Below are 16324 nucleotides of genomic sequence, written 5' to 3'. Positions count from 1 at the left end.
ACTCTCAGCACAGTTAACATTGAAGAAGTGTAAAGGGAGGCTTTGGTCTTCAAAGATCTTCCTTGCCTGGGCCGGTTGCGCTCGATTTGCAATCTATCCTTGCCTGGACATTACGTTAACTCTTGCCTTACCATAACTTCCACATATTTACAACACAATTTAAAAAGTTAATAGTTTAACACTACTGGCACTTCATACGTATTGAGACCTGGGTGCTGGTGAACCTCCAAGTAATTGTCATAACTGATTAACTGGACTCTATTTGAGACCTGGGTGTTCAATTGTTCATATGTTCAATTTTAGAAATGACAATAAAGTTGAACTTGAACAAAGTCACTGAGTTTGCTAAACTTTTACACTGCTAATCTCTAGTCTTAAAAAAAAAGTTGAAGTGTTGAAATAAGGAGGAATCTATGGTCTTCAGAGTGTGCTTGGTCTCATTAAACATGTTGTTAGGTTATCTTACATATAATATGTGGGTAACTTGAAGGAAATACTAAATATTTCAAGAGCCAAGAAACAATTCCAGGAGAGGTTAGAGGCAACATTGGATGCACATTAACTCTGGCAGGGTTTGCAGGTCATTACTTCCTATAGAGCAAAATCCAACATCATGTATGACAGTGATGCTTCACTACCAGGCAAACTCGACACTTTCATGCTCGCTTTGAAAGGGAGAATAAAAATACCAGCTATGAGGATCCCTGTAGCATCTGAACACTCTGTGTCTCAGAGACCGACATCGGGCTGCCTTTCAAGAGGGTGATCCCTTGCAATGTAGCCGGTACCGAAAAGGCAGGGTACCTAGTAAGGCTCTGAAAACCTATGCCAACCATCTGGCGGGAGTATTCAAAGACATTTTCCATCTCTTACTGCTACAGTCGGAAGTTCCCATCTGCTTCAAAAGGGTAATGATTATACCAGTGCCTAAGAAGAGCCAACGTGAGCTGCCTTAGTGATTATCGTCCAGTAGCATTCACATCTACAGTGAAGAAATGTTTTGAGAGGTTGGTCATGGTGAGAATTGCTGAGTGTGGAAGGACCTAGACCCACTGCAATTTGCCTATTGCCACACTAAGTCTACAGCAGATGCGATCTCAATGGCTCTCCACACAGCCTTGGATCACCTGGACTATGCAAATACGTATGTCAGGATGCTGTCTGTTGATTGTAGCTCAGCATTTAACACAATTATTTGTACAGTCCTGATTGAAAAGCTACAGAATCTAGGCTTCTGTACCTCCCTCTGCAACTGGATCCCCGACTTCCTAACTGGAAGACCACAATCTGTGTGGATTGGAAATAACATTCCCACCTCGCTGACAATTAGCAGTGGCACTCCACAGGGATGTGTGCTTAGCCCACTGCTCTCCTGTCTCTACACCCATGACTGTGTGGCTAGGCATAGCTCAAATACCATCTATAAATTTACTGATGATACAACCATTCTTGGCAGAGTTTCAGATGGTAATGAAAGAGTGTACAGGAGTGAGTCACAGCAACAAACTTGCACTTAACATCAGCAAAACCAAAGAGCTGATTGTAGACTTCAGGAAGGGTAAGATGAGGTAATACAAACTAATCCACATAGAGGGATCAGAAGTTAAGAGAGCGAGCAATTCCAGGTTCCTGGTTGTCACTGTCTCTGAGGACCTAACCTGAACCAAACATATTGGTGCAGCTATAAGTAAAACAAGACAGAAGCTATATTGTATTAGGAGTTTGAGAAGAATGGATTTGTCAACTAAAATATTCAAAAAATTTTTACAGGTGTGCTGTGGAAGACCTGGCTGGTGGCGTAGTGGCATCAGCATCGGACTTCGGGACGAAAGGTCCCCGGTTCGCATCCAGCCAGCTGGCTCCCCCGCACACTTTCCATCCGTGCTGGGTTACGAGCTGGTGATCTCTTTGGAAACTCACCCAGCAGAAGGCAATGGCAAACCGCTGCTGTAACTTGCCTCGTACGTGATTCCCCACTACATCAGAGAGGCGTGGAGGGAAATTGTCCGCTAACCGGAGAAACTCTGGATGCGATGCACCTTTCCTTGTACTGTGGAGAGCGTTCTGACAGGCTGCATCACCGTCCAGTATGGAGGGTCTGCTGCACAGGATTGGAAGGAGTTACAGAAAGTTGTAAAATTAATCAGCTTCATCAGGGGCACTAGCCTCCACAGTATCCAAGACATCTTCAGCGAACAGTGCCTCAGAAAGGTGGTGTCCATTATTAAGGACCCCCACCACCCAGGACATGCCCACTTTTCACTGTTACCATTGGAAAGGAAGTACAGAATCCCAAAGGTAGATGCTCAGCGATTTAGGAACAACTTCTTCCCCTCTGCCATCCGATTTCTAAATGGACATTGAACCCATGAACACTACCGCACTACATTTTTATTTCTGTTTTTTTGCATTACTTATTTTAACATAACTAATTAACAGCCATACTATATATATATATATATATATATATATATATATATATATATACTTACTGTAACTCAGTTTTTTCCCCTCTATATTTATTTATCGTGTAGTTCATTGTCCTGCTGTGGTAAATTTAACAGATTTCATGCCATATGCCAGTGATATATTAAATCTGATTCTGATATAGTAATGATAAAATAATATGTATTTTTCTAGGAGCTCAGAAGGTATTGCTTCATGCTTTTGATGGAAAACCCTCTGTGGCTATGGAAGGTGTGAAAGCTGGATTTTTCTTTTCAATACCACCATCCATTATACGAAGCGAGCAGGTTAGATCAAATAAAATTTTTAGATTGTATGTTAGATGCACAGAGATTCTTTTAACTAGAGTAATAAAGACAGTTTTGAAGGTTCATTGATTTTCACTAGTTCATCTTTTCCATGCTGTCTTACTCTATGACACAATATTTATGAAAAACAAAGTACCTGTAAAAGAATTTCATTTTTAGTTGATGGTACTAAGTTTTCCACATTAATGGTAACTATGAATTATTCTGCTTCTAAAGCTACAGTAGAAAGTACAGGTCAGAAGTGGGAAAGAACATGCAGCTGCCACTATTCACTGGGCTTAATACCACCAACTGAACGTTAATTTCAAGGCAGCAATGTTAGCTTGTTCCATTTTTCTATCATGACCATCATGAGTAAGAAATTCCTTTTCTTTGCTGGTATGATCCCTGTCTTTAATCAAAGACCACACTCCTCACACCACTGCTATAACTGTCCATTACAGCACTAGATGAATAGCACAAATGCTACCAAACCTGTACTCTTTTAACACTGGCGCACCTCAGGGGTGTGTGCTTAGCCCAGTGCTCTACGCTCTGTATACACATGACTGTGTGGCTAGGCGTAGCTCAAATACCGTCTACAAATTTGCTGACGATACAACCATTGCTGGTAGAATCTCAGGTGGTGACAAGAGGGCGAACAGGAGTGAGATATGCCAACTAGTGGAATGGTGCTGCAGCAACAATCTGGCACTCAACGTCAGTAAGATGAAAGAGCTGATTATGGACTTCAGGAAGGGTAAGATGAAGGAACACGTACCAATCCTCATAGAAGGATCAGAAGTGGAAAGAGTGAGCAGCTTCAAGTTCCTGGGTGTCAAGATCGCTGAAGATCTAACCTGGTCCCAACATATCGATGTAGTTATAAAGAAGGCAAGACAGCGGCCATACTTTATTAGGAGCTTGAAGAGATTTGGCATGTTAACAAATACACTCAAAAACTTCTATACTTGTACTGTGGGGAGCATTCTGACAGGCTGCATCACTGTCTGGTATGGAGGGGCTACTGCACAGGACCAAAAGAAGCTGCAGAAGGTTGTAAATCTCGTCAACTCCATCTTGGGTACTAGCCTACAAAGTATCCAGGACATCTTTAGGGAGCGGTGTCTCAGAAAGTCAGCGTCCATTATTAAGAATCTCCAGCACGCAGGGCATGCCCTTTTCTCACTGTTACCATCATGTAAGAGGTTTAGAAGCCTGAAGGCACATACTCAGCGATTCAGGAACAGCTTCTTCCCCTCCGCCATCCAATTCCTGAATGGACATTGAACCCTTGGACACTACCTCACTTTTTAAATATATATTATTTCTGTTTTTTGCATGATTTTTAATCTATTCAGGATATGTATACTGTAATTGATTTACTTTTTTTTATATTATGTATTGCATTGAACTGCTGCTGCTAAGTTAACAAATTTCACATCACATGCTGGTGATAATAAACCTGATTCTGATTCTGATACCTCTTTAATTGAAGAGAGGGTTTATCTTCCTATTCCTGTGATGTACCAGTCCGCAAGAATCTACCTTTTGTTGCTTGCGCTGTAAGACAGCAGCACTGTAGCAAAGATGCTGCTGTCTCACAGATCCTGTGTCCCAGCTTCAATCTTGATATGGATGCTTTCTGTGCAGGATTTGCACATTCTCCTTGTGACTGTGTGGGTTTCCCTCAGATATTTTGTTTTGGGTCTTATCCTAAAAATATGCTGGTATGAGCTGGCTTGTTTCAAATGACCATAATACAGGCTAATGGCAAAAGAAGTCAAAGTGATTTGATGGGCATATTTGATAGTAAGTAAGTTGCATTAACTTAAGGAAGTAAGGAGAGAGGAAATAGGACTAATTAAAGTACTTGGCTGGGAACTGCATGAATCAAAGGGTGAAAAAGCCGCCTTCTGTTTCATTATAAGATCTGCATTCTGCCCCTTGGCAGCATCATTTATAGATACGCATGTTAGAGATACTGGATTAGTTAACAACTAAGTGCCTTTGTTTTGTCAGATTAGTTGTTCAGATAATATCACTTGCCAGAGAAAAAAATCTCACCATATTTGCGCAATGTCAGGCTGAGAAGTGAAAATTGCATAGTCTAAGACTTAACAGGCTCAGAAGTACAATCACATGAATTGGGTCTTGAAGGATTGCTCCCATCTACGGATTTGTACCATATTTTGACAATTGCATATTGTGAAGAAAAATCTGCTAAACCAGTTGGTTCAGTTAGGTGTATATATACAGTATGTTGACATTTGGTAGTCACTGAGAATAATTTGCGTACTGTGGCGGCTCGCCCACGCAGCAAGCGAACCACCTCCAGCAGTCACGGGTGAGTCCGCAGCCAGTTGCAACCGAGAGGGCTGTGGGTGTGGGGCAGACCTCGGCCTGGAAGTCGACGTCACTTCCGCCCTGCAAAGAGCGGGGGATGCTGGGAGCTGGCACTTAAGCGCGCGCAGATTGAAACAGTAAACAGTTCAACCAGACCCTGCTCAACTCAGTGTGTTGCTTTCACTCGTTGCATATCAGCATGGCCACATTGGTGACCCCGACGGTCCAACGGCATTTGGACCCAGCATGAACGACTCGGCTCTGCAGAATGCAGTTTCTGTTAAACTGCCAACCTTCTGGACCACTCAACCCCTGGTCTGGTTCGACCAAGCAGAGGCCCAGTTCCAGGTCAGGCAAATTGTCTCAGACGCCACCTGGTATTACTAGGTGGTGCAAGCCCTCCACCAGGAGACAGCGGGCTGCGTTATCGACTTTCTGCATCAGCCCCCGGCAACAGACAGGTACGAGGCACTCAAGGCCCTGTTTATCCACACATTTGGCCTCTCCCGCTGTGAACAGGCCACGCAGTTACTGCATATGGACGGCCTGGGCGAACGCGCACCATCAGCCCTGATGAGCGACATGCTCGCACTGGCAGACGGCCATAAGCCTTGCCTGCTTTTTGAACAGATCTTCTTGGAGCAAATGCCAAAAGACATCGGCCTCCTGCTAGCAGATGAAGACTTCAGAGACCCGCACAGGGTGGCTGCCCGTGTGGACGTGCTTTGGCGCGCCAAACAAAATGGCGGAACCACCATCAAAATTAGTGCTGCGGCATGGCTGAAAGCCCAGCCCTCCCGCACCCCAGCAGTGGAGCACGTAACACCCACACCAAGGGATGGCACCACTTCTGAGTCTTGGTGTTTTTATCATCAAAGGTGGGGTTCCGGGGCCCACCGCTGCCAACCGCCATGCTCGTTCCAGGGAAACGCCAGGACCAGCCGTCACTGATGGCTATGGCGGCTGGTCATCGTGATAGCCTCCTCTATGTTTGGGACAAGCACTCCGGGCATAGATTCCTGGTGGATACAGGGGTGGAAATCAGTGGCCTACCCCCCTCGAGCCACGATACCCGAACTAGAAGAACAGGACCAGAAATTGCGGCAGCCAATAGCAGCACCATCCGCACCTACGGCACAAGAACCACCCCCTTGCAGTTTGGTTCCAGCCGCTTTACATGGACATTTACACTGGCCGCAGTGTCACAGCCATTGCTGGGTGCAGACTTCCTCCGCGCGCACTGCCTGCTGGTGGATTTGAAGGGGCGATGATTGGTCGATGCGAAGACGTTCCAGACTTTCCCTCGGTGAGGCCAGGTTACCGGCCCTGCACCTAGATTCCGTCACTTATTCCGACAACGAGTTCGCCAGAGTGTTATCGGAGTTCCCATCTTCATCACGCTGCTGTCTTCCTCAACAGACCCCAAGCACGGCGTGATGCACCACATCCCCACACAGGGACCTCCCCTTCATGCCCGGGCCCGCAGGCTACCGCCTGACAAGCTCCGCCTCGTGGAAGAGGAATTCAAGAAGATGGAGGAGATGGGGATTGTGTGGCATTCCGACAGCCCGTGGGCCTCCCCACTCCATATGGTGCCCAAGTCCGCTGGAGGGTGGAGACCGTGCGGCGACTATAGGAGGCTGAGTGATGCCACCACGTTCAATTGCTATCCGGTACCACACATCCAGGACTTTACAGCCAACCTGCACGGGGCACGCATCTTTTCGAAGATTGACCTGGTCCGAGGGTATCATCAGATCCCAGTCCACCCAGACACCCAAGACGGCCCTCATTACCCCCTTTGGCCTGTTCGAGTTCCTCAGGATGCCATTCGGGCTGAAAAATGCAGTGCAGACATCCCAGAGCCTGATGGATGCAGTGGCGTGAAATTTGGACTTTCTGTTCATCTACCTGGATGACATACTTATCGCCAGCCGCTCCCGCCAGGAACATCTGGCACATTTATGCCTGCTCTGCTGCCGCCTAAGCAACTACAACCTGGCTATCAACCCCGCCAAGTGCCAGTTCGGCCTATCCGCCATCGACTTCTTGGGACACCGGATCGACTGCCATGGAGCTGTGCCCCTGCCGGCAAAAGTTGAAGCCATCCGCCAATTCGCCAGACCCAGCACTGTTAAAGTTCTTTTATCACCGTTTCCTGCCCTCAGCGGTTTGGATCATGCGGCCCCTTTTCAGATTGATGACCGGCAAGATCAAAGAGGTCACCTGGACAGAGGAGGCGACGGCGGCTTTTGAACAAGTCAAGAACATACTAGCAAACGCCACGCTCCTAGTCCACCCCCGGGTTGACGTCCCCATTGCCCTCACTGTGGATGGCTCCGACACGGCAGTTGGTGGCATGCTCGAGCAGCTCATCGAAGGCCAGTGGAAGTTGCTCGCTTTTTTCAGCCAGCACCTACAATCCCTGAAACTTAAGTACAGCGCTTCTGACAGGGAGCTGCTGGCCCTGTACCTTGCCATCTGGCACTTCAGGTATTTCCTGGAGGGGAGGGAGTTCACGGCCTTCACAGACCACAAGCCCCTCACTTTCACGTTTGCCAAAGTGTCAGACTCCTGGTCGGGCCGCCAGCAATGCCACCTGTCGTATATCTCGGAGTTTACCACCGCGATCAAGTACATCTCCGGGAAGAACAACGTGGTAGCCAACGTTGTCACACACCTCCATCCAATCAGTGCACTCTCTGTCTCCAGGGGTGGATTATGCGGCGTTAGCTAAGGAGCAACGACTGGACAGCGAGATGCCGGCGTACTGAACCGCAGTCTCAGAACTCCGCCTTGAAGACATACCCATTGGGCCCGAAGGTAATGAGCTCCTTTGCTATGTGTCCACCGGGCAACCTTGGCCCATCGTCCCGACCGCTTGGAGGCGCTGCGTTTTCGACGCCTTGCACGGTTTTGCCCACCCTTCCATCCGGCTGATCGTAGACAGGTTTGTGTGGCATGACCTACATAAGCAGGTCGGGCACTGGGCCAGACATGCATGCACTGTCAAACCTCCAAAATCCAGAGGCACTTGAGGCCCCACTGCAAGCCTTCCAGCCAACACATAGGAGGTTTGAACATGTCCACGTGGACATCGTCGGCCCACTGCCGGTTTCGAGAGGAGCGAGATACCTGTTCACCATAGTGGACAGGTTCATGAGGTGGCCAGAAGCTATCCCACTCGCTGACACGGCCACGGAGACATGCGCCAGAGCCCTGATTACCAGCTGGGTGGCATGGTTCGGACTCCCAGCCCACGTCACTTCAGACGGGTGTGCAGTTCACATCGGCTTTGTGGTCTGCACTGGCACAACTCCTCGGAACCCAGCTCCAACGAACGACTGCTTACCACCTGCAGTCCAACGACCTGGTGGAACATTTCCACAGGCACTTGAAGTCAGCCCTGATGGCACGCCTCCGAGGGCCAGACTGGGTTGACGAACTCCCCTGGGTGCTACTTGGCATCCGCACGGCACCCAAGGAGGACCTGGCCGCATCATCGGCCAAACTTATTCACGGTGCCCTGTTCACAGTTCCCAGTGAGTTTGTGCCAGGAGGACACACCTACTAAACTAAACTCCGGGAGTGGATTGGAACACTTGCCCCAGTCCCGACGTCCCATCACGGAACAACACCCTCTTTCGTGCCCGAGGACCTACAACAGAGCAAGTATATTTTCATTCGCAGAAGCGCGCACAGACCACCCCTGCAGCGACCATACGAAGGACCCTACAAGATGGTGCGCCATAATGGGACGACCTGCGTTTTCGACATCGGCGGTCGTGAAGAGACTTTTACCATTGACCACCTCAAACCGGCGCATCTAGACCTTGAACGCCTGGTTGCAGTGCCACCCCCACGACAACGAGGCCGGCCACCTCAAAGAACTGACGGTGTGCAGGCTATGGACTCTGCACCTCCTAGCGCCATTTCTGGGGGGGGGGGGGGTCATGTGGCGGCTTGCCCACATGGCAAGCGAACCGGCTCCAGCAGTTGCCGGCGAGTCGGCAACCAGCGGCAACCGAGAGGGCTCTTGAGTGCGGGGCAGATCTCGGCCCGGAGGCCGACGTCACTTCTGCCCCGCAAAGAGCAGGGGATGCTGGGAGCGAGCACTTAAGCACGCGCGGATTGAAATAGTAAACAGTTCAACCAGACCCTGCTCGACTCAGTCTGTTGCTTTCCCTCGTTGCGTATCAGCGCAGCCACAGTACACTTAAATCTTGCTACCACAAACCTGTGAAACAGAGTACTCTTACTGTACAATATTTTACTTTTGAATAGTTGTGATTGCATTTTTTTCTGTGGGTTAAAATGTTTTGAAAGATTTTTAATTTGAATTTTTGCATTAGCTTTGTGGAGTTCAACCTGTGATCAAACTAATGTTTTTGTTATTTTGTCCAAGAAGCAAAAACTGGTGAAACAATTGCCATTAGAGTGTATCTGCTTAGAGACAGACTCTCCTGCATTAGGACCAGTAAAACAGGTAAGATATTTCTTTGTCCAATAAAATTGGTTATATATCTGATTCTTGTAATAGATATGTCATCTCCTTCAAACCAAGAAGAATACTGTATGGAAGATTAACTTTGAACGTCTTTAGAGCTGATAACTAATGTTTTGATAAATTTAAAAATCACTTAGATAACTTTTCATTTGGCTGAAGGAAAACAGTGGCAGAGCCTGACAGAGTACCCTAGGAAACTTTCAAAGCTTGAAAAGGCAAGAACTGCCATGAACATAAATTAAAAAAGAAATTTTAACATCTGGTTTATGCCGGTACTTAAGCAGGTTTAAACAAGACTTGAATTCAGCTTCAGATCTATCCTCTTCCAGTTTTAAAGGAGGTTATGTTTTGGCTGATAGGCAGTCAATCTGCCTTTAAGAAAAAAACCTCCTTTAAACATCTCATGCTTCAGAAATAACTTCCATTTCATATTTAATCGTGTATGGCTGGGTTTTTTGGGTCTGACGAAAATTGTCAGGAAGAAGGAAGTGAGGTCTGCTGGAACTAGTATGTGCACTTTTATTAACTGGATTCAATTTCTCAACTTTACGTGGAATTTCCACTAAACGTTTCATTTTGCTCCTAGGTATCTCTAATCTCTCCATTTGCCCACCACTTCCAAGCTTACTTTTACTTTTCTAATCTGTTGTCAAAACCTTTCTGATATCAACCACCAACCTTTCTAATATCTGAATGAGGCTTTTTAGTCTCTTCCATTGCTAATAATTCCATTCCCCCTAACCCCATCCAGCTCATCTCAAAGACAATTTTTTGTTCCAATACTGATCCTTCAGATATCGTTCTTCAGTCTGTTCGCTTCCATGATACTGAAGCCACATTTGGCTGCTTAAAGGTCGTGTATCACTTCTCACCATTCCCTGACTGGGATCTTGTGCTGAAAACTTAATATTCAGCCAGCCACATCAGAGATAGATGTTAAATTTAGTGCAGAACCACAACGAATTCTCAAAATCTGAAGAGGAACAGAAAATAATACAGAAGGTATTGCATGGGATTCTGGTAGGTCTATCCCATTGAAGCAGGGGGAAGGATGGCAAACATAGAAACATAGAAAACATAGAAAATAGGCGCAGGAGTAGGCCATTCGGCCCTTCGAGCCTGCACTGCCATTTATTATGATCATGGCTGATCATCCAACTCAGAACCCCGCCCCAGCCTTCCCTCCATACCTCCTAACCCCCGTAGCCACAAGGGCCATATCTAACTCCCTCTTAAATATAGCCAATGAACTGGCCTCAACTGTTTCCTGTGGCAGAGAATTCCACAGATTCACCACTCTCTGTGCGAAGAAGTATTTCCTAATCTCGGTCCTAAAAGGCTTCCCCTCTATCCTCAAACTGTGACCCCTCGTTCTGGACTTCCCCAACATCGGGAATAATCTTCCCGCATCTAGCCTGTCCAATCCCTTTAGGATCTTATACGTTTCAATCAGATCCCCCCCTCAATCTTCTAAATTCCAACGAGTACAAGCCCAGTTCATCCAGTCTTTCTTCATATGAAAGTCCTGCCATCCCAGGAATCAATCTGGTGAACCTTCTCTGTACTCCCTCTATGGCAAGGATGTCTTTCCTCAGATTAGGGGACCAAAACTGCACACAATACTCCAGGTGTGGTCTCACCAAGGCCTTGTACAACTGCAGTAGTACCTCCCTGCTCCTGTACTCAAATGCTCTCGCTATAAATGCCAGCATACCATTCGCCTTTTTCACCGCCTGCTGTACCTGCATGCCCACTTTCAATGACTGGTGTATAATGACACCCAGGTCTCGTTGCACCTCCCCTTTTCCTAATCGGCCACCATTCAGATAATAATCTGTTTTCCTATTTTTGCCACCAAAGTGGATAACTTCACATTTATCCACATTAAATTGCATCTGCCATGAATTTGCCCACTCACCCAACCTATCCAAGTCACCCTGCATCCTCTTAGCATCCTCCTCACAGCTAACACTGCCACCCAGCTTCGTGTCATCCGCAAACTTGGAGATGCTGCATTTAATTCCCTCATCCAAGTCATTAATATATATTGTAAACAACTGGGGTCCCAGCACTGAGCCTTGCGGTACCCCACTAGTCACCGCCTGCCATTCTGAAAAGGTCCCGTTTATTCCCACTCTTTGCTTCCTGTCTGCTAACCAACTCTCCACCCACACCAATACCTTACCCCCAATACCGTGTGCTTTAAGTTTGCACACTAATCTCCTGTGTGGGACCTTTTCAAAGTGAAGGAACCATGCAAATTTAAGGACAAGCATACTTAAGGTTTAGGAAGCAAGGATCAAATAGGATTCTAGAGAGTTACAAGGCAGCTAGGAGGCAGCTGAAGAATGGTAGACTTAGGAAAGATAGAGGGGGCATGAGAAGGCCTTGGCAAGTAGTATTAAGGAAAATCTCAAGGCATTTTATACGTATGGGAACAACAACAGGATGACCAGACCGATCAGAGATAAAAGAGGAAACGCACACCTGGAGTCAAAGAAGGCAGGGGAGGGTTAATGAATACTTTGCTCAGTATGGACCTTGACCAATGTGAAGTCGGCATAGAACAGGCTGATATGCTTGAACATGTCGAAGTCAAGAAAGAGGACGTGCTGGAAACTTTGAAAAACATTAGGATACAGTAGAATAGTCCCCACGTTGCTACAGGGGACAATGGAAATGATTGCTGTGCCTTTGGTGATGACCTTTGCATCCTCACTGACCACATGAATAATGACAGAGGATTTGAGGGTGGCAAATGTTATTCCTTTGTTCAAGAAAGGGAGTCGGGATAATCCTGGGAATTATAGAGCAGTGAGTCTTATGTCAGTGGTAGACAAACTGTTGGAGAAGATTCTTACAGACATGATTTATGAGTATTTGGAGAAGCATAATCTGATTAGGGATAGTTAGTATGGCTTTGTGAGGACATTGGCCTCAATACCTCCTTGGACAATTGGATCATGGATTTCCTCACTCATAGACTCCAATCAGTTCAGATTGGCAATATCATCTCCCCCACAATCTCCATCAGCACAGGTGTGCCACAGAGCTGTGTTCTCAGCTCCCTGCTCTACGTGCTTTACCCTTATGGCTGTGTGGCTAAGTACAGTTTTAATGCCATATTCAAGTTTGTGGTTGTGGGCTGAATCAAAGATGAATCAGCATACAGAAGGGAGATTGAAAATTTGGCTCTGTTGTTATAGCAACAGCCTCTCACTCAATGTCAACAAGACTAAGGAACTAATTATAGACTTCGGGAGAGAGAAACCAGAGGTCCATGAGCCATTCCTCATCGGAGGATCAGAGGTGGAGAGAGTTAGCAACTTTAAATTCCTGGGTGTTACTATTTCAGAGGATCTGACCTGGATCCAGCATGTATGTGCAATTGTGAAGAAAGTAGAGCAGTATCTTTACTTCCTTAGGAGTCTGCAGAGATTCGGTACGATATCTAAAATTTTGACAAGTTTCTAGGTGTGTAGTGGAGAGTGTATTGACTGGCTGTATTACAGCCTAGTATGGAAACACCAATGCCTTTGAATGTAAAAGTACATCACAGTTAAAGCCCTCTTAACCATTGAATACATCTGGATGAAACACTATCGTAGGAAAGCAGCATCCATCATCAGAGATCCCCACCATCCAGGCTAGACTCTGTGCTCACTGCTGCCATCAGGTAGAAGGTTTAAGAGTCTCAGGACTCTTACCACCAGGTTCAAAAACAGTTAATACCCCACCACCGTCAGGCTCTTGAACAAAAGGGGATAACTATATTCAGTTGCCTATCCATTGAGATGTTTCTACAACCAATAATCTCACTTTAAAGACTCTTTATCTTGTTATCTGATGTTCTCCATAAGACCATAAGATATAAGAGCAGAAATAGTCCAGTCAGCCCATCAAGTCTGCTCTGCCATTCAATCATGGCTGATCCAATTCTTCCAGTCATCCCCACTCCCCTGCCTTTTCCACATACCCTTTGATGCCCTGGCTAATCAAGAACCTATCTATCTCTGCCTTAAATGCACCCAATGACTTGGCCTCCATAGCTGCTTGTGGCAACAAATTCCACAGATTTCCAACCCTCTGACGAAAGTAATTTCTCTGCATCTCTGTTCTAAATGGACGTTCTTCAATCCTGAAGTCATGCCCTCTTGTCCTAGAATCCCCTACCATGGGAAATAACTTTACCATATCTAATCTGTTCAGGCCTTTTAACATTCGGAATGATCCTATGAGAATCCCCCCTCATTCTCCTGAACTCCAGGGAATACAGCTCAAGAGCTGCCAGACATTCCTCATATGGTAACCTCTTCATTCCTGGAATCATTCTTGTGAATCTTCTCTGAACCCTCTCCAATGTCAGTAAATCCTTTCTAAAATTAGGAGCCCAAAACTGCACACAGTACTCCAAGTGTAGTCTCACAAGTGCCTCATAGAGCCTCAACTTTACATCCCTGCTCTTATATTCTATACCTCTAGAAATGAATGCCAACATTACATTCACCTTCTTCACCACTGGCTCAACCTGGAGGTTAACCTTTAGGGTATCCTGCACAAGGACTCCCAAGTCCCTTTGCATCTCTGCATTTTGAATTCTCTCCACAACTAAATAATGGTCTGCCTGTTTATTTCTTCCACCAAAGTGCATGACCATACACTTTCCAACATTGTATTTCATTTGCCACTTCTTTGCCCATTCCCCCAAACTATCTAAATCTCTCTGCAGGCTCTCCGTTTCCTCAACACTACTTACTTCTCCACCTGTATTTGTATCATCGGCAAATTTGGTCACAAATCCATTAATCCAATAGTCCAAATCATTGACATATATCGTAAAAAGCAGCAGTCCCAACACCAACCCCTGTGGTACACCACTGGTAACCGGCAGCCAGTCAGAATAGGATCCCTTTATTTTCACTCTCTGTTTTCTGCCGATCAGCCAATGCTCCATCCATGCTAGTAATTTCCCTGTAATTCCAGGGGCTGTTGTCTTGCTAAGCAGCCTCATGTTCAGCACCTTGTCAAAGGCTTATTGACCCAGTTTGTTATCTTCTGCCTCCGGTTGATCTTTCATTGATCCTGTTACGGTTTCTATTCTGTAGATTTGCTGAGTATACCCACAGGAAAATGATTCTCAGGGTTGTATGTGGTGAAATATACTTCGCTAATAACTTCGCTAATAAATTTACTTTGAACTTTGAATTATTTGAGGAAGTGACAAAATATATTGATAAAGGCAGAGCAGTGGATGACATTTGACGAGGTTTCCCATGGTAGACTCCTTCACTAAGTCAAGAAGCATGGGATCCAGGGAAACTTGGATGTGTGGATTCAGAATCACCTTGCCCACAGAAGGCAGAGAATATAGTAGATGGAGCATATTTTGCCTGGAGGTCAGTGACCAGTGGTGTTCCACGGGGATCTATTCTGGGGCCTGTACTCTTTGTAATTTTTCTTAAGTGCCTTGGATAAGGAAATGGAAGGGTGGGTTAGTAGTTTTGCAGATGACATGAAGGTTGGTGGTGTTGTGGGTAGTGTAGAAGGTTGCTGTAGGTTAGAAAAGGATATCGATAGGAAGCAGAGTTATAGAGTCGTAGAATAGTTGAGCACAGAAACGGGCCCTTTGGCCCATTTAGTCTGTGTCAAACTATTAATCTGCCTAGTACCATTGACCTGCACCCAAAGCGTAGCCCTCCACCTAAATTTCTATTAAATGTTGAAATCAAACTACACCCACTACTTCCACTGGCAGCTCATTCAACACTCTCACGACCCCCTGAGTGAAGAAAATCCCCCTTGGGTTCTCCTTAAACATTTCATTTTTCACTCTTTAGCTCATGGTCTCTAGTTCTGTCTTGCCCAATCTCAGTGGAAAAAGACTGCTTGCATTTACCCTATCTATACCCGTCATAATTTTGTATACTTCTATCAAATCTTCACTCATTCTCCTACGCTCTGGGGAATAAAATCCTAACCTATTCAACCTTTCCCTATGACTCAGGTCATCAAGTCCTGGCAACATCTGCATTCTTTCAATCTTATTGATATCTTTCCTGTAAGTAGGTGACCAAAACTGCACACAATACTCCAAATTGGGCATCAGCAATGTCTTATACAACTTCAGCGTAACATCCCAACTCCTGTACTCAATACATTGATTTATGAAGGCCATTGTGCCAAAAATTCTCTTTACAACCCTATTTACTTGTGAAGCTACTTCCAAGGAGTTATGAATCTGTTCCCCCAGATCCCTCTGTTCTACCACACTCCTCATTGCCCTGTCGTTCACTGTGTGAGTCCTACCCTGTTTGGTCCTCCCAAAGTGCAACACCTCACACTTGTCTGAATTAAATTCCATCTGCCATTTTTTAGCCCTTTTTTCCAGCTGGTCCAGATCCCTTTGCAAACTTTGATAGTCTTCCTTTTTGTCTACTACACCTTTAATCTTGTTCAGCTGCAAATTTGCTGATCCAGTTAACCACATTATCATTCAGATCATTGATGTAAATGACAAATAACAACAGACCCAGTACCCACTAGTCACAGGTCTACAGTCAGAGAGAGGCATCTATCTACTACCACTCTCTGGTTTCTCCTGTGAAGCCAATGTCTATTCCTAATTTACGACCACATCTTGATGTCAAGTACTGAATCTTCTTGACTAACCTTACATTCAGTACCTTAGCAAAGACCTTGCTGAAGTCCAGTGCCTTGT

General features: G+C 45.8%; 1 protein-coding gene across 3 annotated transcripts in view; it reads left to right on the top strand.

The window, feature by feature from the left end:
- The window catches only part of LOC140201296 (putative deoxyribonuclease TATDN3), an 82955-nt gene that overhangs the window by 60305 nt on the left and 6326 nt on the right, over positions 1-16324 (top strand). For 2 of the 3 annotated variants that reach the window (XM_072265160.1, XM_072265162.1), the window contains 2 exons: positions 2641-2753; positions 9505-9585. In XM_072265160.1, coding sequence (XP_072121261.1) covers positions 2641-2753; positions 9505-9585 — 194 coding nt within the window. The remainder of the gene's footprint in view (positions 1-2640; positions 2754-9504; positions 9586-16324) is intronic. The other variant, XM_072265161.1, reaches the window with a different exon arrangement.

The sequence above is a fragment of the Mobula birostris genome, chromosome 8, assembly GCF_030028105.1.
Source record: "Mobula birostris isolate sMobBir1 chromosome 8, sMobBir1.hap1, whole genome shotgun sequence".
Taxonomy (NCBI): domain Eukaryota; kingdom Metazoa; phylum Chordata; class Chondrichthyes; order Myliobatiformes; family Myliobatidae; genus Mobula; species Mobula birostris.
The sequence above is the reverse complement of the archived record's forward strand: the minus strand, read 5'-3'. Positions and strand labels throughout refer to the sequence as shown.